The 26,074-nt window shown below is 40.2% G+C and overlaps 1 protein-coding gene across 1 annotated transcript in view; it reads left to right on the plus strand.

Moving 5' to 3' along the window:
* Positions 1–26,074, plus strand: part of LOC149470386 (midasin-like) — a 232,654-nt gene that overhangs the window by 140,782 nt on the left and 65,798 nt on the right. The window contains exons 35-47 of the mRNA XM_089665390.1: positions 8,423–8,620; positions 9,766–9,974; positions 10,769–10,891; positions 11,218–11,415; positions 13,086–13,193; positions 13,624–13,812; positions 15,593–15,682; positions 17,108–17,371; positions 17,463–17,733; positions 18,630–18,789; positions 19,794–19,910; positions 20,045–20,253; positions 25,880–26,028. Coding sequence (XP_089521516.1) covers positions 8,423–8,620; positions 9,766–9,974; positions 10,769–10,891; positions 11,218–11,415; positions 13,086–13,193; positions 13,624–13,812; positions 15,593–15,682; positions 17,108–17,371; positions 17,463–17,733; positions 18,630–18,789; positions 19,794–19,910; positions 20,045–20,253; positions 25,880–26,028 — 2,285 coding nt within the window. The remainder of the gene's footprint in view (positions 1–8,422; positions 8,621–9,765; positions 9,975–10,768; positions 10,892–11,217; positions 11,416–13,085; positions 13,194–13,623; positions 13,813–15,592; positions 15,683–17,107; positions 17,372–17,462; positions 17,734–18,629; positions 18,790–19,793; positions 19,911–20,044; positions 20,254–25,879; positions 26,029–26,074) is intronic.

Below are 26,074 nucleotides of genomic sequence, written 5' to 3' on the forward strand. Positions count from 1 at the left end.
TCCTTTTGTTATCCCAGACCTCCTAATTATCCTCTCCTTGTATTACTCCGCATGCAGGAAGAAATAGAGGACATAGTGCTTTACCTTTTAAAACTTTTTTTTCCCACCATCCAAGTATTAAACTCACATTACACAGGTTTAAGTAACGCAATATCCCATTGGAAATCCTCTGCTGGTGTAAGGGACCGCCCGGCGGTACCACTAGCACTCCACTGATCGGACGTTCCCAGCGTACGGAGTCTAAGCCCCAGAGTACTTGTTCACCAGGGCCCCTGATGGTGGGGATGGACTTGGAGTACTCTGGGACCAGGTCGTGACTACTGAGGACACCCGTCAGTGGTAGGGGTATTCGCCAGGGGCTCCCACGGGAGAGAGCCAGGTATGAGGAGGTCTGGAGACCCCGTTGAGAGGGATGGATGGATGGCTGAGCAAGTGCAAGGTCATACAAGCCGGGTCGGTAACTATGGGGACGGTGCGGTACAGAGCAGCGGGCAAAGAATAGTCGGGTCACACGCCAGGTCAGCAACAGCAGGTCGGCTCCAATAGGGGGCATACAGGAGAGAGGTCAGGCAAGCAAGGGTCAAGAACAGGAGAAACCGCAAGGTCAGGGCACAATCCGGGTCAGCAACTTACTTTCACAGGTTTCACAGGACACAGGATTCAAAGAGACCAAAAGGCCCTGAATGACAGCTCAGGGCCGTTTAAATATCCCGCCCTGCGCTGTCATTGGTGCCAGGCGCGCGCCCGTGGTCTCTACTTCGCATGCGCGAACCTGGTTGCCGCGGTCGGCCAGGTCCCGGCGCCCGCGTCCCTGCACAGGGCGGTGTACTGCGCCGAGCCCAGCGGCGCGGCGATCCCCGACAGCTGGCCTCTGAGTCATACACCTGCCGTCTATCGTGTTGTGCAGCTCCTCCCCTACGCGTTTAAGACTTTGCTTCATGCTTTGAAATTTGCCTATCTCCCTGCCAAGACAGGCAATTTAGCTTCTGCTTTTCAGCAGCTTCTCGCAGAGGGCCATTGCCTCTATTCTGAGAAAGGAATACTTTCAAGGTTTTACTCAAACCTGTTCAGTTTTCAAGTCAAATGGAGAGATTCAGCATATTTTGGATCTAGAAACTACATTTTTTTTCTGTGGGTTCAAAAGTTTCACATTGAATCAGCCAGGTCGATCATTACTTCCCTTTTTCCAGGGGATTTTCTTGCTTCAGTAGATTTATGGGATGCTTGAACTGTCCCACCTTTCCTCATCAATGCCATTTATGTTTTGTGGTGGGCTTTCAGCATTTCCAATTGTTGCCTCTCCCTGTCCATTGTTCCCTGTGCTTTCTCTACAGTGCTTGCCCTGGTCCTTGCTCTACTCTATTCCCAGGGGATACAAATTGTGGGATAGCTGGACAATATTACTAAAGGTTTAGTCCTCCCTAACCATGTCTAAAGGATATTGCAGAGTCTGCAGACTTTTGGTTGGAACCCCAAACTTCCTGGCCTGAAATAACTTTCTGTCCCTTCCTTTGGTCCTAGGGTCAGCCCCTCGTTTTGTATTTTCATGAGGGTCTTGGGTCTGGTAATAGCCTCCTAAATACAGTGCTGTATTTCCAGTTTCTCTCCAGACTGTTGCAACACAACTTTTTTGGCAGCATGGGACAAGCACTCTTTCCTTGGACTGACCCTGTGGGGTTTATTTAGTAAAGCTGGAAAGTGCAAAATCAGGCTCATTTTGCATAGAAACCAAATGGCTTCTAACCTCTGCTTATTCAATTAAGCTTTGACAATAAAACCTTGAAGCTGATTGGTTTATAGGCAGACGTGAGCCTGATTTTGCACACTCCAGCTTTCGTAAATAAGCCCCCATGTGTCTGACCTTCAAGGCCAGGCTTTCCTTGACATGGTGGCGTTCCAACCCAGGAGGAGGAAAAATCCTGGAGGCAGGGAAAACCTTTGGTGTGGAAAGTGATCATGACGGATGTCAGCCTAAATTCCTTACAGGTGCAGGAGGCTTGGCTGTTGTAGGAAGCTTTCCTTCGTCTCAACATCCATCCTGGAATCAGGAGGCAATTCACTTATCCCTTCAGTGCTGGACCCCTTAGTTGTGAAGTCACCCGAAAAGAATCCAGTCAAAGTGCCACAGCTGTGGCCTTGCATGTCCCTTCAGGGAGGCACAAGAAATCACACCATTCAAAAGGAAGAGGACTTGATGCTCTCTTGTGCAGCACTACATGTTCTGGACCTGTCCACATACCAGGCATTGAAAATTGGAAGGAAGATTCAGTCATCAGCGCCTGGGTCAGAGGAAATGGGCTGTCCATCCAGAAGTGTTTCAAGCCCTTTGTCGCATGTAGGTGGCACCAGATGAACATCTGGCATTGAGATTCAGCAACAAATTGGACTGGTTTGTCAGGTCCAGGGACCCTCAGACCTTCTCATTGGACGATCTGGTGACTCTGGAATTAGTTCCACACAATCTGCTCTTTTCTGCCTCTCTAGCTTCTCCCTTGTCTGTTCCTCAGGATCGAGACGAAGGGCATTCTGGTGATTCTCAACACACAAAAGTGGCTAAGGTGGCTATAGTACCTGGACTATGCAGACTCTGGGGGGGAGGGGATTCTTAATCATGGTGAATTTTGTTCTAGGGGGCAGTCCTGCATTCTACTTTATGGTCGTTGACTTCATTGACATGTCGGTTGAAGCTCAGGTCTTTAGGGGGGACAGGTACTTACAGGTTTCAGTCTTTCCTACCCTCTTGAAGGCTAGGATTTTGACTTCTCACAATGCCTACCATCATACCAGACAATTAGTTTTTTTCTTGATGTGAGACTTGCAAGTTCCATGCTAGGACATATTCTGTGGGATGAATACTGTGTTTTCTCCAGTCTAGTCTAGCCATGAGTAGCACTATATGGTCTTCAATACTATCAAAGGATAGTTTTGCTTCAGAGACAGGTCTGTGCTGTACTCCAAGATAAGGAATTTACAAACAAGTCAAAATTCCTCTTTCCTGCATGGGGAATGAGATGGGGAGTGATGTGCGCCCCTACTTTGAATCCTCCCACTGGTGCCAGAGGATAAGAAATGAAATATACACAGAATGATGACATTACAGAAAAAAGGTTTTATCGCAAAAAGTAAATGTCTTATAAAAAAAGTAAAATTTTTGTTAAATGTGTGTATGTAAGTGTATATAATAGTTCAGTAAGTGTGTAGATCAGTACTGGAGTAGGTCTTTTATGTTTGCAGAGTTCTACTTTTGACCCACTCTGAGAGATTCCCTTGTTGCTCCTTACATGCAAGGTTGTCTTGAAGCAGGCTGCAGTTTCTTGAAAGAAACCTTTTCCTGGTTCTTCACCCCAGGATAAGGTGGGGTTGAGACTTTGATCCCCTTTCTTTTTCTTTTTACATTTCTATCAAAATTGTACTGCTCTGGGCTATCTAGCGATTTCCAGGTCTCTACCTTTCAGTGTTATACCTTAGGGGTTGTACCCAGATCCCACTGTGTAGGAACAATCTGTAATGTTTGCTCTGGGCACTGGATACTGTGTTGCTCACTTTGACATGAAGTGCCAATGTGTTAGCAGCAAGGTACCCAGATCCTATACTGTTGGGACAATCTACAATGTTTGCTCTGGTTCCGGTGTTAGGAGCTTACCTTGGCATGAAGTGCAGTGTGGGGATACTAGTCCGGGGCTGGGGTCCATCTCTGTGGTTCCCAGACCCAGAAGACCATACCCCTTTAGGGGGTATGCTCACCTTGAGAGGCAAAGCCTGGGCCTCTAACGCACCTAGCAATGTGAATAAGGTAAGGACAGGGCTTTCCTTTTACATTGGGAATGGATCCTGGCTATTATACAAATCACAGTGCTTGGCAAACCATGCAGATACATACATCAAATTTAGCACAGGTGGACTCCACTGAACGTGTAAAAACATCTCAGCAATGATCGAGAAAAATGGGAGGCATCAGAGCCAAGTTCTGTTGCAAAGGGTCTGAATACTTATGCCACTGCGATATTTCCATCATTTTTTTTTTTAATAAATTCACAGACACATTCTAAAGTCCCTTTTTTAGTTTTGTAATTATGAGGTATGGCGTTTGGATTAATGAGCGAAAAATAATGAATTTTAACAACTGTAGTACCAGGCTGCAACATAAAATTGAGAAAAGTTAAGGGGGTCTGAAATGTTCTTGAATGTACTGTATGTGGAAGCCGCAGTGCCCACGTTGCCAAAGGGCTTGAGAGCGGTGCAATGAGTGTCTACAGGCAACAGTGAAGCATAGTGGAGGGTACTTGCCAGTTTGGGGCTGCCTTTCTGTATATGGAGTTGGAGATTAAGTCAGGATCAATGGTGTCCTTAATGCTGATACATACAGGCAATCATCAGGTATGCGTGTGATTGGCTCCAAATGCTTTCTGCTGCAAGGAAATTACCCCAAACATACAGCCAATGTCATTAAGAACTATCTTTAGCATAAAGAACAAGGAGTCTGGGGTGTGATGGTCTTACCCCCTCAGAGCCTTGATCTCAACATCATGGACTCGCTCAGCTTACATGAAGAAACAGAAGAATTTGAGGCAGCTTTCATCAACAGAAGATCAGTGGTTCATTCTCTGATGTTTAGAACACCCTACCTGCCGAGTTCCTTCAAAAATGGTGTGCAAGTGTACCTAAAAGAATTGATGCTGTTTTGAAGGCAAAGGGTGGTCACTCCAAATACAGTGGGGAAAATAATTATTTGATCCCCTGCAGATTTTGTAAGTTTGCACACTTACAAAGAAATGAAGTGTCTATAATTATCATAAGTGTATTTTAAATGATAGAGACAGAATATCAACCAAAAATCCTGCAAAAACACATGATACAAATGTTATAAATTAAGTTGCAGTTCAGTGAGTAAAAAAAGTATTTGATCCCCATGCAAAATATGACTTAGCACTTGGTGGAGAAACCCTTGTTGGCAAGCACAGAGGTAAGACGTTTCTTGTAGTTGGTTACCAGGTTTGCACGCATCTCCGGAGGGATTTTGGTCCACTCTTCTTTACAGATTTTCTCTAAATCCTTAAAGTTTCTTCTCTGTCGCTTGGCAACTCGAAGTTTCAGCTCCCTCTATATCCTTTCTATAGGATTAAGGTCTGGAGACAAACTAGGCCACTCCATGACCTTAATGTGCTTCCTCTTGAGCCACTCCTTTGTTGCCTTGGCAGTATGTTTTGGGTCATTGTCATGCTGAAAGAGCCATCCACGATCCATCTTCAGTGTTCTGGCTGAGGGAAGAAGGTTCTCATCCAAGATTACACAATCCATGGCCCTTCCATTGGCCCCTCCAATACGTAAAGTCGGCCTGTACCTTTACTAGAGAAACAGCCCCAAAGGATAATGTTTCCACTTCTGTGCTTGACTGTAGGGTTGGTGTTCTTAGGGTCATAGTCAGCATTTTTCTTCCTCCAAACACGGTGACTCGAGTTAATGTCATAGATCTCAATTTCGGTCTCATTTGACCACAGCACTTTCTCCCAATCCTTCTCTGAATCATTTAAATGTTCATTGGCAAACCTTAGACGGGCCTGTACATGTGCCTTCTTGAGAAGGGGGACCTTGCGATGGTGCAGGATTTCAATCCATGATGGCGTATTGTGTTACCAATGGTTTGTTTGGTGACTGTGGTCCCAACTGCCTTGAGATAGGTCACAAGCTCCTCATGTGTAGTTCTGGGCTGATCCCTTACTTTTCTTATGATCTTCCTTACACTTTGAGGCAAAATCTTACACAGAGCTCCAGACCAAGGGCGCTTGATGGTTATTTTGTATTTCTTCCATTTATGAATAATCTCTCCAACGGTTGTCTCCTCCTCACCAAGCTTCTTGCTGATGGTCTTGTAGCCCATTCCAGCCTTGTGCTGGTCTACAATCTTGTCCCTGACATCCTTTTGACAGCTCTTTGTTCTTTCCCGTGGTGGTGCCTGAGAGAGATTCTGTGGACAGGTGTCTTTTATACACATAACCAGTTGTTAGGAGCACCTTCTTAAATTGACAGGACGAATCTGTGTACCACATGAGCACATGCTCAGTCTGTGGGAGCCAGAATTATTCGTTTTTAGAGGATCAAATACTTATTATACTCAACTGTAACTCAATTTATAACATTTGTACTGTTTTTTCTGGATTTTTGGTTGATATGCTATCTCTATCATTTAAAATGATAGTTCCTTCATTTTTTTGTAAGTGGGCAAACTTATAAATCTGAAGGGGATCAAATAATTATTTTCCCCACTATATTGGTTTGGATTTCTCTTCTGTTCATTTATCGTATTTTCCGGCGTATAAGACGACCCCCTATTTTTCCTGCTAAAATGTAGTGTTTGGGCTATACTCGCCGTATAAGAATACCCCTCTTCCAATGCACACCAGTGGGAGGAATAGTGCCCCATCATCGGTGTCAGTGGGAGGAATAGTGCCCCATCATTGGTATTAGTGGGAGAAATAATGCCTCATCATTGGTATTAGTGGAAGGAATAGTGCCTCATCATTGGTATTCGTGGAAGGAATAGTGCCCCATCATTGGTATTAGTGGAAGGAATAGTGCCTCATCATTGGTATTAGTGGAAGGAATAGTGCCCCATCATTGGTATTAGTGGGAGGAATAGTGCCCCATCATTGGTGTCAGAGCGACAAATCGTGCCCCATCATTGGTGTCAGTGGGAGGAATAGCACCCCATCATTGGTGTCAATGAGAGGAATCAAGCCCCATCATTGGTATCAGTGGCAGGAATAGTGCCCTATCATTAGTATCAGTGGGAGGAATAGTGCCCCAACATTGGTGTCAGTGGGAGGAATAGTGTCCCATCATTGGTGTCAGTGGGGGGGGGGGAGGAATAGTGCCCCATCGTTGGTGTCAGTGGGGGGAGGAATAGTGCCCCATCGTTGGTGTCAGTGGGAGGAATAATGCCCCATCATTAGTATCAGTGACACCAATGATGGGGCACTATTCCTCCCACTGACACCAATTACACTTGCTGACCCCTGTTCTAGTATGGTGCTGCTGCAGCCAGCATATGTGGTTGCAGCAGCACCTCTACACTGCACACTTACCGGACGCTCCTTCACTCTATTTTCGCGGGGCTGCTCTTCTCCGCCCCCTCGCCGGTGATTGGCCGCCTGTGTGCCTTTCCTGAGCTACAGTTCTGGCGGCCAATCACTGGTGAGGAGGCGGAGCCGAGCAGCCGCGCGAACATCCATTGGCAGAACTGAAGGAGCAGCCGCGCTTCCTGGACCGGATCGTCGTGGGACCGGAGCCAGGTAAGAAACAGCAGCCCCTGCCCACCCCTGTACTTAGTCTCCCTTCCGTTGGAAGGGGGGGGCGGGGGCGGGACCGCGCCGCCCCCCCTAAAAAGGTTCAGTATGCCGTATACCAGCGTATAAGACGACCCCTGACTTTTGAGAGGATTTTCAAGGGGTAAAAAGTCGTCTTATACGCCGTAAAATACGGTACTTACCATTTGGTTTGTTTTGTAAAAAATAAACAACACCTATTTTTGAAAGCATTCATAATTTACAGCATTTTTTATCACACCTACCTAAAAGTTTTGCTTAGTAGTGTACATGTGAAGATCAAACCATATAGGCAATTATAGCCTCGAATTGATCTAGGAGGGCACAATGCACACACATGCATCAGAGCTTTGTCCTCCCACATAGAGTTGCTGCCTTTTAATGGCATGGTTGTTTCATGGTTGTACTACTAACTCTGTTATGGCATACCTTGGCATAAAAAAAAATCTACTCCCACAACATCTACAATTGCACATCACAGAGCTTATGTCGAACACTCAATATTTTGGTCTGATTTTTCTAAAATCAGGTTTTGAACAGTGTCTAGTCCTAATTATCCTTATGGGAAAGGTTTCTGTCTTATCCATTCTGTTTTAGAAACCTCACGCTTTGAAATTTTTAAGCAAGAGTTTTCTCCAGGGATTTGCTCCTATAAATCCTCCAAATTGACCCCCTGTGTCACCTTGGGATTTTAGCCTGGTGCTTTCTGTACTCCAGAGACCTCGCTTTCGGCAAGTTGGAGACATCCTTTTGGGAGACCTCACAACCGATTTTTGTAAAGAGACTTTTTTTTGTGTTTTCCAGAGACACAAGGTGGGTCTTGAGACCAAGACCTTATTTTCTACCCAAGGTGGTCTCTTCTTTCCACCTCACTGAGGCTATTGTCTCGTCCCTCTCTCCTGATTCATAACACACCAAGAAATTTGAAAAAGCTTTAAATATGTAAGGAAAGCATTTTACTGAAGTTTTGTTTTTTTTTTTTTTTTTTTTTGGTTATAGCATGGTGTAGCTTCAAGTGTGTTGATATTTACACCATTTTCTATTAGGATAATATTTACCTGTATTGTGTAAAGTCACAATATTTCCTCATTTTTTTTCAGGCACTACATTTTGCTCAGCTGAAGCTGCTGTATCAGCCAGACAAAAGTGTATGCAGTTTTTGCATGACAAGCTTACTTCTGTCATGGAGATTAACGAAGATGTGTTGTCAGAGCTTCACATGTATGAGAAGTCCAAGGAGAGAAAGATTAGTTGGCTTGGAGACTCTTTTGGAATTCATCCTTTTTATATCCCTCGAGGTAAGAAGCCTATTTCATACATTACAGTGCAAAAATTCCTGTATGTATATTTGAAGCATTTGGGAGTGTCCACTGGTTATATATTTTGATTGGTTGTACATGTATGGATGGCTACAAATTATGTAGCTTAACTGTCAAATATTGAGTTGTGTAGGATTTGCTGGATGGAGATGAGTTTTTATTATTGTTGACAGCATTCACTGTCATTGAATTTCATATGTACTGGAAAATCTTTAAGCAGGGAACTAAGCTCTTATGTATTGTATGCATTGCATGCATTGCATTTATGAACCAGTAGAGTCTGGTAGAGAAGTATGGCGTGTCGAACTGTTCGGAAGTGATGAATGAATTGGTTATTTGCCTGTCTGATTCCCCTATAACTGTGCAGTTTTCCAGTTTGAGTCCTAAAATAGTGAATTCCTGTATTCTTAAATTGTTTGATTCTCTACAGAGTAGGCAAATCTAACTAAAAATGTTCAGGTGATTGAAAAATGGATGCTTTAATGGTCTCCCCTGTTTCAGCCAGTACTTTGGTAATATGTAACAAGACAGACAAAAGTCTCTCTGTATAAAAGTTATAGAAGTACAACGCTCAGCCAAACAAACAAATCCCCAACAAATTGAAGAAAAAACATAAGCCAACAATTCTATATGAAGTGCTAATTATCTGCTCAATACTCTATACAAAAATACCTTTAGTTTAACATAAAACTACATGATTATATATGAAACATCAAACCAGTACATTTTGTGGCTGTAAAGCACATGCGACACTAAAACACTTTTTTTGCATCGGGCACTTTATTTAGGACTTTTTTTTTATGTTTCATATATAATCATGTGGTTTTATGCATAAACTGAGGGTATTTTTGTATATAGTATTAAGCATATAATTGTTTCTCACTTCGCTGAAATTTTTTGTAGTTTGGCTGAGCACTTTTTATTTAACTTCTACCTTACATCGCATTCTGATCCAGTATAGCAGCTGTATAAAAAGAAGGGACATAGCGTGAGTTTGAGTGTATACTAAAAATCTCTCTACCTACTTCTCTTGGAGAGATGTCAACCTCTCGAACAGCTATAGGCAAGTATGGGAACACAATTCCTGTGGTGTTAACGTAGAAATTTGTTTGGTCCTCTTGCAGGTCCTAATTTTGAAGGAGAAGATTTAAGTAATTATGCACTTGATTCAAAAACCACTTCAATGAATGCACAGAGACTATTGCGAGCCCTGCAACTGCAGAAGCCCATTTTGCTGGAGGGGTCACCAGGTGTTGGCAAGACTAGTCTTGTAGCTGCATTGGCCAAAGTATCTGGAAACCATCTTGTGCGAATTAACCTTTCTGAACAAACGGTACCATTCTAGTTTTCTTTGTTAAAATGTAACTACGTTTAGTGAAATTATAATCAGAATTGAATTAATCCATTAAAGATTTCAACTAATCTAATGTTTATCTGTTTGCTGTTTTGATCAATACAATTAACTTTACTCTCCAGTCAGACTGACATGGAATAGGAAATGTGTTCAGAGTGCATGGCTCAAAGGGTTTTGTTTTTTGATGCACTATGTCGCTGTGCTATTAAAAATCTATCTCTTCTGGTTTCTCATGAGTCTCCAAATCTTATTCAAAGATTTCCAACTTACCCATTTCAAATCTTGGCATTCATAGATAAAACTAAAAGTGAATGAAAATAAATTACTGATGTAAACTTTCCCAATGTAAAGTGTCCCTATTGCTCCCCCTACCTAAGCAACATATACTCACCCTTGCTTCACTTTCCTGCCTCTCTGTTCAACCTATGGGAAGAAAGTGAAATACTCAACTTTTCTGGTGCAGAAAGAGATTGAGTCTCGCCCCGTGTGCCATCTTTCTCTCTACTTTGCATGGGCAAAGAAAAGGCTTGCTTTACTCACGGTGACTGTTTCTTTAGTTGCCTTAGCACCCAACTGTTTTAACTTGTCAGTAGTTGACTAACGTACAACTCTGAGGAAACACGCACATGCTGACAATATTACTGTTTTTTTTTCTGCAGTTTATTCTTGTAAGCAAATCACACATTGCTGCTAGCATTTGTTTTTAGAATGTTATTTGGTTTCTTCTGCTAATGCTGCATTTTTTTTTTTTTTCACCTTGCTCTGCTGCTAAGGATGTAACTGATTTATTTGGCACCGACTTACCGATTGAAGGGGGCAAAGGTGGTGAGTTTGCTTGGCGAGATGGCCCTTTTCTGTCGGCCTTAAAAGCTGGTCACTGGATTGTATTGGATGAAGTAAGTCACATTTTGGGTTTTATTCATTCTCCTATTTGGTGCCTTTTTAAGACTGCTTGATTTATTATATTTAGTAAAATGCTTGACTGTCATTGTCCTCGTTTGAGATGCTGAAGTAACTGCTAGATGCAGTGATATTTTTTGTGGCTCTCTCTGCTTTCCTGTTCGTTTTCATGGAGTTAAAATGATGTAAGCGTGATCCTGTTTTACAAATGCTTTTAATATAACATATTTTTTAAACATTATTAATTGTGTAACATCTTTAAGGTTTTCTAAAAGGGAATTCTCTTTAGAACCAGTTTTCTGTCCTTTTTTTATTCACGCAGCTTAATCTTGCCTCTCAGTCGGTATTGGAAGGGTTGAATGCTTGTTTTGACCATCGGTCTGAGGTGTATATACCAGAACTTGGCATGACATTTCAAGTACAACATGAGAAAACCAAGATCTTTGGTTGCCAGAACCCCTTCCGGCAAGGAGGTGGTCGAAAAGGACTCCCACGATCTTTTCTTAACAGGTTTACACAGGTTTGTGCTTACAAAGCATTGCTTCCTATATTACTGCTTGTTAAGGTTGTGGGGTTGGATTTGCAGACTGCTGTTCAACTCTGGTTGTAGAATATGCAGTTTAATCATTTATCACTAAATAGTAAAGTTCAGGCAATAAAAGTTTTATATACCTAGCATATATTGTTGTTTGACTTTGTTGAGTTTGGTGTTTAATCTTTAGATTGGATAGCTAGTTCCTCTAATCCCCAGACTTGTACTTATCGAACCTTTTGGTGTCATGCCATTCATTCTAAATCGACAGTTTTCTTGGCATCTGAATCTGATATGTCTTGCTTTGTGTGCTGCTGGTTAGTATGCATAAAGAGTGTTAAAGCACATATAGCTTAGTTGAATGAAAGGCAGTGTGCATCATAAACAACTACCAATTTTAATGATGGTAAAATATTTGCCTTAAGCTTCTTGAAATCAGTAGTGGTGATATGCATCAAAGTATGAAAAAAAAAGTTATTTGCTAATACTTCCTACCTACATACATGCACTCCAGAAATTGTTGCACATCATTTCTTATGGCTCATTTCCTCTTGATAACAGTGGACCATACCTCTGTTTAATGTGTGTTGTAACAGTCACCTGTAGATGCTTGACAAAATAGGAACACAGCATTCTCATCCTATAACAGGCAGTTCCAGAACAAGGACCTTCAAGAAAGCACCAGTTATTTCCAGTGGTATTTAAACCATGCATGAAGGTGGGTCATGCTATCATTTAGGGTCAAGATGGGAATAGTCTTCTTTTGATAGAAAATAGGCAGTTTAATAAGATATTCCCATTTGTAGGAAATTTTATCATCAAAGAGAATATTACATGTTTAAATTCGTTTGGTTTCTGAGCGGTGGCTCCTGAAGTATCTTGCCACATAGAAGTATGCTTATATGGTTCTGGAAGTGTTCAAGGTTTCCTGGAAGCCGACATGAGGTGTTTTTTTTTTTTTTTTTCTTTTAATGTGAAAAAAATGTACTCTAACCAGTACATCTTTGGTAGCTGTTGGTGGAATATGTTTTGGTTTCACGATCCTGTGTGCTCTGTCAATTTATAAGCTCATGTGGGGAGCTCTAATGGATAATGGTTTGAAAAAGCTGTTGAAGAAGGTGGTGTCGAGAACTTCGTACGTATAGGTCCCTTTGTGCAGGGGGATTGTAGAGGAAATGAGGGAGGTCGTTTCCCCATAGTTTTTACACGAGAGGCAAGCTCTGTGATGTTTTCCTCAACCACCAGGGAACTGGCAGATTCTGGCGGTTATGTGTCTGGAAACTGTGTCAGCCAGCACCATCTTGGCTGCTCTCTGTCTCAGGCTGTGGCAAGAAACCTGCCGCCTTGGTCCTTGAGCTGCTGGCTTCTTCCATTTTCCTCTGATTTTAGGGTAAGAAATTCGGGTGAGGAGGCATTTTACTGTGCTGCAGGTGCTGTGTGTTGCTAGAAATCCAGGTCTGGACAGGAGGTCATAACTCAGGCTACTATTCTGCTCTGTGACTTGGTCTCGCTCCGAGGACTTGTAGTTTTATCATTCACAGATTCCTGTGAATGATGCGGCTGTGTGAGCAGAGTCCCACACAGCAAAAATATTTTAATTTTTTAAATATATATATATATATATGCACTGATTTTCATGTCAAATTTTTGTTTCTTAGGTGTTCGTGGATCAACTTTCAACATGTGATATGGAATTCATAGCCAATACACTCTTTCCTACCTTGGGTGAAACAATTGTTTCTAAAATGGTTGCTTTCAACAGCCAGGTAAGCTAGTTTGGTTTGTTTTTTTTACCTTTGAAAGCTGTTGTGTTTCAGTAGTTAACCTCTGTGATTCATGGTTCTTGGGGTTATTTTTAATGGAGGTTAAACTAAGATGGGGCTAGGGTAATATATTTGAAATGGATTTCAACACATAGCAATTACATGCATGACAGATTGGTAGGTTGTGTATGGATGGTGGCTTTTAGTCTTTTCTACTCTTTTTGTTTACAAATTTTATTCTAGTATTCAGGTAAGAATGCTAAAGTAGTAACCAGTGGATCTGTGTGTTTTTTTTCATAAATGGTAGAGACCATTAAGACAACAGAAACTGGCAAAAAAAAAAAAAAGGTGGTGGAATAACTGCAGCAATAATTTCGTTTGTACCAAATCAGCCACAATGCTAATCACATTATTATTATTTTTTTTTTTTTAGGTTGACCTGGAAGTAATGACTCAAAGGAAATGGGGTCAAAAAGGAGGACCTTGGGAATTCAACTTGAGGGATCTGTTCCGGTGGTGTCAACTTATGCTGCACGACCAGTCACCAGGAAACTATAATCCATCTCAACATGTGTTTTTGGTCTATGGGGAACGAATGAGAACAAAAGAAGACCGGCAAATGGTTAGTGTGCACAGGAGTGTGAAGCATTATTTGTAAACATTGCTAACTGGTTTTCTGATAACTGGCTATTTTACTGTGAACTCTTATAAAACATTAGAATGGCAGTTGGTAAAACTTAATTTCAAAGTTAGTGAACATCAGAACCCAGTAATAAAGAGAAAATAAATCCGACTGAGATGGGGAGAGTTGCTACTACTGAGCCAATGTGGCATGTGCTAACAAGGAACACTGACAAGAGGAGGCAGTTGACCTAATTGGTATGCTACTGTTCCTTCGCTGTCTGACAGACTTAAGACATGCAGGTATCAAAGCTTTATTACTTGACTGCGGTAGAAAATAGTTGAAGTGTGAGCCTGACTTTGCTGTTTATCAAGGTTCTATAAATATCAGGACATTGTTTTAATCTCTTTAACCACTTGACCTCTGGAAGATTTACCCCCCCCCTTCATGACCAGGCCATTTTCTGTAATATGGTGCTGCGTTACTTTAAGTGACAGTTGCGCGGTCATGCAACACTACATCATTTAAATTTGTCATTTTTTTTTCCTCATATATAGAGCTTTCTTTTAGTGGTATTTGATCACCTCTGGATTTTTTATTTTTTGCTCCATAAATGAAAAACACCAATATTAAAAAAAAAACAAACAAAAAAAAAAAAACAAAGCATTTTTTCTTTCTGCTTTATAACTTATCCAGTAAAATAAATTGTAATAATCCGATTTCTTCATAAAGTTAGGCCAAAATGTACTTTGCTACATATTTTTGGTTAAAAAAAAAAATCCCAAAAAGCGTATATTGATCGGTTTGTGCAAAACCCATAGCGTCTACAAAAGGCGGTGTGTATATACTGGATTTTTTTTTTTTTTAAATACTCGTAATGGTGGCGATCAGCAACTTGTAGCGGGACTGCGATATTGTGGTGGACAGTCTGACACTGACACTTTGTGGGAACCAGTGACACTAATACAGTGATCAATTCTAAAAATATACACTCACTGTATTAATTACACTGGCTGGGTAGGGGTTAAACATCTAGGGCAATCAAAGGGTTGTGTGCCTAGCCAGTGTTTTTGTGTCTACAAAGTGCTGTTAACTAGGCAATCTGCTAGATTTTATTCCCTGATTAAAATCTAGCAGAACGCCGTTGACATAAGGCTCCATGTATAAAAGCCTTCCCTGACCGCCGACCGCGGGAAAATGCAAATTGTGGCACTGTGATTTTGCTGCGGTTTCCCACGGTCGTCAGTCAAAACATTCCTATCCTGAACGTGATTCTTCTGCATTCAAGAGAAGGAGGTTTAACCTCACCTAAACGTGGCAGCTCCTAAACTCTGCTAATAGCCTATGTGTACATAGGCTTTTATGGAGTTATTTTTAGGAGGTTTGGCAAAAAAATGCGAAAAAAAAACTTTAGGAGCTGCTCGTGTACATGAAGCCTAACACAGCTTTGCCTTGTTTACATAGGCAAAGCTGTATTCTATCAGTCTCCTCGACGATCAACAGGTATTAGGCGTTAATCCTTTGGCCAGCACCTGTTGATTGGCTTCTGCGTGTCCAATCACAGCAGAAGCAGCGCTCTGGTGGAAATGCAAAATCATGTTTATATACGAGATTTTGCACAGAACGTTCACCTTGTAGCAGTAAATCTGCTATAGGGCAGACTGCAAGTGGTTAAACCAACATGCTGATTATGTTCAAGACAAAAAAAAAAAAAAGTTAACATGTTGTAGGATATACTGTGTTTCGCCATTCTAACACTCTTATTCTTGTATTTATTTAGGTCCTTTCTGTTTACAAGCGAGTGTTTGGACAGGATCATGTTCCTTACATGGGAACTCGACAGTTTTACATTACAACTCAGATTGTGCAGGTACCTAAAATTATACCAGCATGTGGCAATTGTAATTTTTTTTTCAGATGATGGTATTCTGTGTTTTTAGCTTTGTGGTAATTAAGGGATTAATTTACTTTACAAAATATTTAAAGAATCTCTGTTCATGTACTTTCATGCTATATAACCTTTCCTGTTCTAGATGAAAATTGCCCCCAGTGACATAACCTCATTAAAATATGACCATATGTTTAAATGCAAACCTATTCCAGGCGTCACCAAGCTTTGAGGATAAGCTTCGGTTTGAGATGCTTCCGAGATCATTCAGAATTCATTGACAGGTGTATTTGACCTGCAGTTCACCACCTTCTGACTTGCATTTGATTTACTTGAAGCCATGTTTGTATTCCCATGGACATGAGAGAAGCCGGCCAGGCACAAATAAATTGTGGACATAAGGCCTGTATAGTGCTGTTGACTCTTTGCTATTATTGGAATATCAGATGGCCCAGAAGACTTTGTGATTTTAGGCAACAAATACACATGTAAAGACCAAGAAAAAAAAAAAAGAATTATTTGAAGAAAGGAAAGTCATAGTATTAATAAAAAATGTCAATTATTGTAACTGAATAGCTATATTAGTTCGTTCCACATTTATGTATAATATCTGTATATACAGGTGAAACTCGAAAAATTATAATATCGTGCAAAAGTTCATTTATTTCAGTAATGCAACTTAAAAGGTGAAACTAATATATGAGGTAGACTCATTACATGCAAAGCAAGATAGATCAAGCCGTGAATTGTCATAATTGTGATGAATATGGCTTACAGTTAATGAAAACCCCAAATCCACAATCCATAATGTGCTTTGATACAGCACTTTGGGAACATCCAACTTCTTTGTAATTACCTTTTGAGGCTTTCCCTCCTTATGGAGGGTGTCAATGATGGTTTTCTGCACATCGGTCAGGTCAGCAGTCTTTCCCTTGATTGTGATTCCTACTGAACCAGACTGAGAGACCATTTAAAGGCTCAGGAACCCTTTTCAGGTGTTATGGTTTAATTTGCTGATTAGAGTGGGACGCTTTGAGCCTAGAATACTTCACCTTTTCACAATATTCTAATTTTCTGAGATTGGGGATTTGGGGTTTTCATGAGCTGTAAGCCATAATCATCACAGTTATGACAAGTCACGGCTTGAACTATCTTGCTTTGCATGTAATGAGTCTGTCTATCTATTGCATTACTGAAATAAATTAACTTTTGCATGATATTCTAATTTTTCGAGTTTCACCTGTATATATTAGTGCAAATTAATGCCTTAAGATTTACTGCTGAGGAGTTAGGAACATTTTTTTAAACTTGGCAGATGCTATCATTGTTTGTCACTTTTTTTTCTTTCTTTTTTTTTTTTTTTCAGTTGATTGGGTGTAATGTGTTTTATTTTTAACTTTATTTCAGGTTGGCTACTCATTTCTTGCCCGATGCACAGAATGTCCCTCTACTCCACATAAAAATCTGTCTCTTCTTCACCATTCTCTACAATCACTTGAAGCAGTTATGAAGTGTGTGGAGATGAACTGGATGGTTATCCTAGTGGGTCCTGCAGGTGCAGGGAAAACTAGCATCATTCAGCTTCTGGCTCTCCTAACAGGCAACAAACTGAAAGTTATGGCCATGAATAGTGCTATGGACACTACAGAGCTCCTTGGTGGATTTGAACAGGTGCATACTTAATCTTTGGGCGTAAATGTTTTGTTCATCGTATGGCAAGTTCTTTTGTTTATTTTTACTGTTTTTTTACTAATTATTTTAGGCTGATATTAACAGACCATGGCAACAGCTCCTAGAGAAGGTAGGAAATGCAGTCACAACCCTAATAAGAGATAGTCTCCTTGCAACAGACATCTCTCCAGATGAGACTGAAATTTTATTACGATCCTGGAGCCATCTGAACCTAAATCACAAGCCCAAGTCAATAGCAGAAAGCGGCAGAGGCATTACTACAGAACTAATTAACAAACTAGAGACTGTTCTTCTGCAAATCCAGAGACTGAATGGAAAACTCAACTCCTTTTCAAAAGCAGGTGTGAAATACTGTTGTTGTGTTTGCATGGGGTGGGAGAAGTTGCTTTGACACAATTTGGCAAAAACATTTTAACTTGTTAAAACAGCATTATTGACTTATATCTTTAATGCCAACACCCTATCTTCTGTGCCTAAGGTAATGGTTTGCAGACAGAAATATATTTCCATAAACCGGCTTTGTTTGGCCATGCATGTATTTTTTTTTTATTGTAATCTAGGAAAGGATGGGGTTAAATAGATGTACTCCTTAATGGTTTTGTGTAAGGGGATGTGGGAAAACCACTAGAAGTTTTTCTTAGTCAATTGCTATATTTTTCCAAAAGATGAGTCAATTATTTTAAATTCTTTTTAAGAAATAGCTCTGGTCAAAATGTCTGGAAAGCTTGAGGATTGCCTGCAAGCATCTTAATTTATCTAGTTTGACCCTTAAGCTGGCCACACATTTTTGAGGGAGGTTGAATGTATTTTTGCAGTCAGACTTCTCTCACATTTCAAAGTCTAAAGAGCACTTCAAAAACATCAGCTTAGTTGACCCTTTTTATTGTTTGATTTTTTTTAATGAAGGGGTCAGCTGAGGTAGCAGGATGATGTGCTGAAAAAGGAGTATAAGCTAGGGAATTATGGAGATCAAGGCAAATATTCTAACCTGTCTACACATTGGCCACTCTAGAAGTGCCTGGCAGGCTCAGCAGCCACCCAGAACTTGAGGTTTTCACTTTTTAATTGGAAAATATGTACATATAAGGCAACTGCCCTTTCAGTTTTGTAACATTTTGAGGAACGTTTACTTTACTGCTCTTTCCTTTTGGTGTATATGTGATGAACAATAAATAGTACTAGAAAAAAAATGATTGCATGCAATAAATTACGTTTCTGTCTTGGGTACCAATTTCAGAGTTTTCTGCCATTTTGGACCATTTACACTACTTTAAGGACCAGCTTCTCAATTCAGTAGAGGGACAGAGCAGTGGGACCTTTGAGTGGGTGGATGGAATGTTGGTTCAAGCTCTACAGTCTGGGGACTGGTTACTTATGGATAATGTCAACTTTTGCAGGTAAGAGTTGTTAATAATTTTTATTTATATCAATGAGCAATTTTGACTGTACTTGGCCAATTCCGAATTTTGAGCTTTCCTTTATAACACAGAACTATGCTCCCTAAATTGACAGTAACTACAAATTATGTTTACAACAATGTTAATTATGGAATAAAGTTCAATGTTTGGCACACTTTTTTTCTTCTATATCAGTGCCCTTAGTAATACCCTTTATCTGTATCTCTATATCTTATGTTATGACAGATACACGGCTCAAGTCAGTAAGAGCATTTGTATTATTTCATGTATAAATAAACCGTTCTAACATTGAGTAATGTATCATATTTGACAGACGCCTAATGTGTTATTAAAGCTTGTTTATTTTATCTTTTAGATAACCAATAGAGTATTGTTTAAATTAAACTCCTTGCTTTTGTTGAATACAGACATGGTAAAATACTCTACTACTTAAAGTGGTTGTAAATCTGACATGAAATATGAACAAAGCACAGTCTTTTATAGTGTGTATTTCAAGCCAAAGCACCTAGTGTCATTTCTGTCTGCATCCTAGTTCCTCTATCAGCATGAGTCACTTCTGACAGGTTTTCGAACATCGAGAGAGAAAAAGTTTACAGGGAACACCGCTCCAGCACATTACCTTTTGAGGCGTCATATCCTATCTTTGTATTGTTGCTGTGTGTTGTGAAGTGGGGGGTGCACCCCTTCCCTCCAGTCAGCTCTCAGAGCTCTTGTATAGTGTTTAACTTCAGCTCGCTGCCCCCTGCTTTGCGGGTGTTTTTAAAAAATTTCTTAGAGTTTTACAAGGCTGTACAGAACAAATTTCAGCAGTTAAAAAGCTACAACTTATATGGGAGGATTTGTTTTTATCTTTTTATAACCTGAGGCCAGTCACTTCACTGGGTGTATGGGTGGTTTAGCAGCTGAGTGTAAAATAGATAAGCTTTTCTGTGAATTCGGCTTGGTTTAAAATTTGTAAATATTGCTGTCATTTTATTTTATAGCTCCTCTGTACTGGATCGCCTTAATGCACTTTTGGAGCCCGGAGGTGTTCTCACTGTAAGTGAGAGGGGAGTAATTGATGGAAGCACTCCAACTATAACACCACACCCAAACTTCAGGTATGTGTATCTTATTGTGTTCAAATGCCCTTTATAATGAAGGGAACTTTATCTTAATTGTGGTGGACTCATGGTTGCTTTCATTGCTTATGTTTTGCTTGTGAAATTGTTGATTTTCTTTTACATTTTCAAAGGCTGTTTTTCTCAATGGACCCATCCCATGGGGAAATCTCCAGAGCTATGAGGAATCGGGGTATTGAGATTTTTATGTGTGGAGACGGTGATGGAGTCATGTTTGATTCTTTTGACATCAAGGATTTATTACATGGTTTTGGCATTATTGGAGACCACATATGCAATACTTTGATAGCAGTGCATGCTGACATCAAGGAAACTGTAGTTGGTAAGCAGTAGCAACACTCATGTAATCTGTTTACTACTTTATTTTATATTGTGTCCGCTGTCTTGCTTGCTGTCCTCATACACTCAGTACTCCAGTCTCTGGCTGCTGTCAATGATAGATCAGTAGAAAAAAAAACAGGAGGTAAAGTTTTACTGTGTTATATGCAGCTACACTAATGACCCTCAGGAATGTGGCCATTGACATAAGCTCTGGTTGAGGACTAGTCAGAGAATTTAGGTACCAGAAGTGAGATCTTTGTATTATTCCTGCCTTAGTTGCTACTTTATCCAAGCAAAAAAAGTAAAACAAAGTTTTGCCCATAGATATACTTTTATGGTTGTTTCTCCTTTGTGTACAGTACCTATTGTTTTAGTATTCATTGTCTGAAATGTTGAAAGAGATGGTGATTTAGCAAATATTGTTTTAGGGAAGTAATAGAAGAAATTTGAAAAAACTTTGTGTATAAGCTAAAAATAAATGTAATATCAATATATCAAATAAATTGACAGATTGATAAATGAATTCAGGCCTTGAAATTTCTGCTCGCATTGACGAGTGGAAATTATGGTGGGGGCGAGTGTGTCCCAAGGGCCGTCTTGCTGAGCAGGCTTGAAACTCAGGGCCAGATCTGTCACTCGCACTGAGAGCCATCAGACTGCTCAATAGTTGAGCAAAGTGAAAGCAAAGGAAGGCAAGTGTTGCTGTGCTCTCTGCCTCCCCCTAGAGTGCAGTACCCGGCTCTGTGAGTTAACATAATGAAGTACTGCAACTTTTTTATAGGGCTGTGTGTGTATTTGTGTGTGTGTGTGTGTGTGTGTGCATTTGTATGTGTGTATGTACATGTATCTGTGTTTGTGTGTCTGTACGTGTGTATTTGTGTGTCTGTACGTGTGTGTGTCTGTGTACATGTCTCTGTGTGTGTGTGTGTATGTACATGTGTCTGTATGTAAACCTACTTGTATGGGTGGTTTGGTCAGGTTCAGGATTATGTGGTTATTATGGGTGGTAGAGTATGGGGCACTTGAGGTACTGCTGGGTTGGATAGTAGGTAGGATATGTTTGGTAGAGTTGTGGTTTTGTGAGTGAAAGATTATGGGAGGTTATGGTTGTATGCGGTGCATGGTCTAAGTATGATGGAGTGTTTAGGGGGACATTGGAGGCCTTGATGTAATGTGGGGGGACTCTGGGGATCCTGATGTAATGTGGGTGACATTTAACAGTGTCATTTCATGAAATAAGTTATGAGGGTGTTTTCAGGGGCAGAATTAGGGGCGTAGCAGGGTAAGGGTTGGGTGGGGCCAACTGGTGGCCCCAGTACTAGAAATTGTAAGCCCTGAATTCATCCATTAATAGCTTACAACACTGTGCCACATTGACGTAATAAACATCAAATTTCATCAAAATAGTGATTAGAGCTGCTATTTTAAAACAAAACCATGTATAAATGAATGGAAATACCATAAACAGCGCTCTCAAACTATATATACCTTTAAATAATAAGGAATAATTAAATTAAATCGATTATATAAACATATAAGTGTATATATATAAAAATATAAAAAGAAAATATATATGAAAAACTGCCACCAAAGAAAATAAAAGTGACAAAAACAGTGAAATATCAAAAAAAGTCCATAATAAGGTGTCCCTATATAATTTCTTCAAATGGTATATATTCGCCACAACCGTGAATTCCTTTGTGCTCAAAACCCCATCAAAGTGCTAACTCACCAGATGCTGGTGTTTAATCCGCATATCACTCAAATTTCAGTAGATGTGGAAGACTCAGCAAAAAAAAGATTACTCCAGATAATAATCATTCATCAGATGGTTGATCCATTTAAACTCCGTCAAAGTATAAGCCATATGTAGATAAATAAAGAACACTTGCCAAAGCATAATATCGTTTGACTATTTATTGTATCAAAATCCCCCCTTAAAACCAAACTCACAATATATAAGGTAAAAAAACCAGCATTCATTGAGATATCTGCAAATAGTCTGCAAACAATCTCCAGCTCTCACAGTGGCATCTCACCAGCCACTCTCAGCAACAGATGATGTGGTTGCGGTCACATACAGTTGCAAGAAAAAGTATGTGAACCCCTTGGGATTACGTAGAGTTTTGCATGAATTGGGCATAAAATGTGCTCTGAACGTCATCTAAGTCACAACAATAGAAGAACACAGTCTGCTGAACATAATACTACACAAACATTAGATGTTGCCATGGTTTAATTGCACATAACATGTAAACATTCACAGTGCAGGGAGGAAAAAGTATGTGCGGTTAATGACTTCTCCCAGAGCTAATTGGAGCCAGGAGTGAGCCAACCTTGACTCCAATCAGTGTGATGATATAGGATGTGTTGCTGACAGCTGTCCTGCCCTTAAAAAACACACACCTGTTTTGGGTTTACTGGTTTCAAGAAGCACTGCCTGATGTGAACCATGCCTCGCAGAAAAGGGCTCTCAGAAGACCTACGTTCAAGAATTGTTGACTTGCATGAAGCTGGAAAGGGTTACAAAAGTATCTCCAAAAGCCTTGATGTTCCTGTGTCAACGGTAAGAAAGACTGTCTACAAATGGAGAAAGTTTAGCACTGTTGCTGCTCTCCCTAGACGTGGTCGTCTTGTAAAAATGACTGCAAGAGCACAGCGCAGAATGCTGCATGAGGTAAAGAAGAATCCCAGAGTGTCAGCTAAAGACCTACAGAAATCTCTGGCACATGCTAACATTTTTCTTGACACATCTACAAAAAGGAAAACCGTAAACAAGAATGGAGTACATGGGAGGACACCACGGAGGAAGCCATTGCTGTCCAAAAAGAATATTGCAGCACGTTTGAAGTTTTCAAAAGAGCACCTGGATGTTCCACGGCACTACTGGCAAAATATACTATGGACAGATGAAACCAAGATTGAGTTGTTTAGGAAGAACACACAACACTATGTGTGGAGAAAAAAAGGCACAGCACACCAACATCAAAACCTCATCCCCACTGTAAAACATGGCGGAGGGAGCATCATGGTTTGGGGCTGCTTTGCTGCCTCAGGGCCTGGACGGATTGTTGTCATTGATGGGAAAATGAATTCCAGAGTTTATCAAGACATTTTGCAGGAAAACGTAGGACCATCTGTCTGCCAACTGAAGCTCCGCCGAGGATGGGTGATGCAACAGGACAATGACCCAAAGCATACAAGTAATTCAACAAAACAATGGCTGCAACAGCACAGAATACGCCTTCTAGAGTGGCCCAGTCAGAGTCCTGACCTCAACCCGATTGAAATGCTGTGGCATGACCTTAAGAGAGCGATTCACACCAGACATCCCAAGAATATTGCTACACTGAAACAGTTTTGTGAAGAGGAGTGGTCCAAAATTACTCCAGATCGTTGTGCAGGTCTGATCTGCAACTACAGGAAACGTTTGGTTGAGGTTATTGCTGCCAAAGGAGGGTCAACCAGTTATTAAGTCCAAAGGTTCACATACTTTTTCCTCCCTGCACTGTGAATGTTTACATGTTATGTGCAATTAAACCATGGCAACATCTAATGTTTGTGTAGTATTATGTTCAGCAGACTGTGTTCTATTGTTGTGACTTAGATGACGTTCAGAGCACATTTTATGCCCAATTCATGCAAAACTCCACGTAATCCCAAGGGGTTCACATACTTTTTCTTGCAACTGTAGTCCAGCCATGTGGTAACAGCGTACGCGATGACGTCACTGCTTGATCGCCCCCTTACGCGTTTCGTCACACGACTTTGAGGGTGTGATCAGTGCCGCTCGCAGTCTTATAGGTCAGCTCAATAGACCTACCACCGCCATCTAATGACTGCACACATAATGGCATGTAATTGACTGATCTGCCTCAATTAGACAATATATCAGGAGGGTAACCAAAACTCGCTCTCTACTGCCATCATGTGGTCAGACAACTTATTGACAGTCAAACCTTTCATAATACACAAAAGGTGACCAGCACAATGTTACTGAACTCCTAATATAAATAATATAATTATACAAACATATATGTAAAAAATAAATAAAACTAAATTTAAAAAATCAATAAATGAATAATTAATAAATTTATAACCACTAATAAAACAATTTAAGTCCATTTCAACAGTTAAGACATTAGGGGTCAAAGCATTGGTAAGATAAATCCACCTCGTTTCACTCTTTGCCAACTCTCTTACCCTATTTGACCAACGCCACATATGGGGAATGGTGTCTATTCCCCAAAATTTAATACAGGAAGGATCTCGATTTGATATTTTCTGAAATGCATAGACACACTATATTTATAACCTTTCATTCTATTATTCAGATGTTCTAGGATTCTGATCCTTAAATGTCTTTTAGTGCGGCCTATATAAATCAAACCACAAGGGCATTCTAGGGCATATACTATGTGGGTAGTTTCACATGTAATAAAACTGGTTATATCAAACTCCCTTCTATTGGACTTAGAAAGGAATTTGGTAAGTCCACTACATTTATTCTTTACTAACCTGCATGCTGAGAATTTTTGGCATTCCCAATTTTTTGGGGGGTTCAAAATCTTTTTAACTACTTTATCCCCATTTGTAGGGGCTTTCCTAAAAATAAACATAGTTTTTCAGGAATCACAGATCCCAGCACTCTATCCATTTTTAATACATGCCAATGCCTACTAAATATACTTTCCACTTCTCTAAATTGTGCATGAAAATTTGATATGAGACCCCATAGATGTTTGCCATTAGACTCAACTTTTGGTTTCTCTGCCAGAAGTTGCTTCCTGGGTATTCCAAATACTCCATTGACAGCCTCTCTGAGAAATTCTTGATTATAACCTTTGTCAACAAATCTACCCATAATAGTTTCTGATTGATCTAGGAAATCGCTGTCCTGGCAGCAATTCCTCCTGAGTCTCATAATCTGACCTTTAGGGATATTTTTAAGCCATAATGGGTGATGTCCACTAAACCATGGCAGATAATCAAATCATTCCTCTTTTTTGTTTAAAACCCGATCACATTGTGATATTGCTTGCCACCTTTTGTGTATTATGAAAGGTTATAGTCAAATGATATTATGCTATGGCGCGTGTTCTTTATTTATCCACATATGGATTATACTTACCTTGACGGAGTTTAAATGGATCAACCATCTGATGAATGATTATTATCTGGAGTAATCGTTTTTTTGCTGAGTCTTCCACATCTGATATTTGAGTGATATGGTGATTAAACACCAGCATCTGGTGAGTTAGCACTTTGATGGGGTGTTGAGCACAAAGGAATTCGCGATTGTGGCGAATATATACCGTTTGAAGAAAATGATATATGGACTATACCTTATTATGCACTTTTTTTGATATTTCACTGTTTTTAACACTTATTTTCTTTGGTGGCAGTTTTTCTTATATTTTCTTTTTAGATTTTTATATGTATACACTTGTATGTTTATAGATCGATTTAATTTAATTCTTTATTTTTTAAGGGTATATATAGTTTAAGAGCGCTGTTTATGGTATTTCCATTCATTTATACACAATATAAGAAATTTTCCTGGAATTTTACAAATTAATCATTTTGTGCCTAATATGAATTTCTACTGAGCTACTATGTGTTTTCAGGTTCGCCTTGCAGCTCTTTGTCTTACCTACTCCATGCTGCTACTCTGGTATCCCAACAGCTGCAAAGAGGCCTTGGTTTGGAACAAGCTTTCCAAAGATCCTGTGGTGAGGTGTTCATTTACTCACAGCACTCTCTGTTTGCTCAGAAGGTAAGCTTTTTCACTTATAGATTAATAGATTTTGAGTTATATAGGA

This window comes from Staurois parvus, unplaced genomic scaffold (assembly GCF_062004578.1).
Source record: "Staurois parvus isolate SC_StPar_1 unplaced genomic scaffold, SC_StPar_1.0 ptg000048l, whole genome shotgun sequence".
In the NCBI taxonomy this organism is placed as follows: domain Eukaryota; kingdom Metazoa; phylum Chordata; class Amphibia; order Anura; family Ranidae; genus Staurois; species Staurois parvus.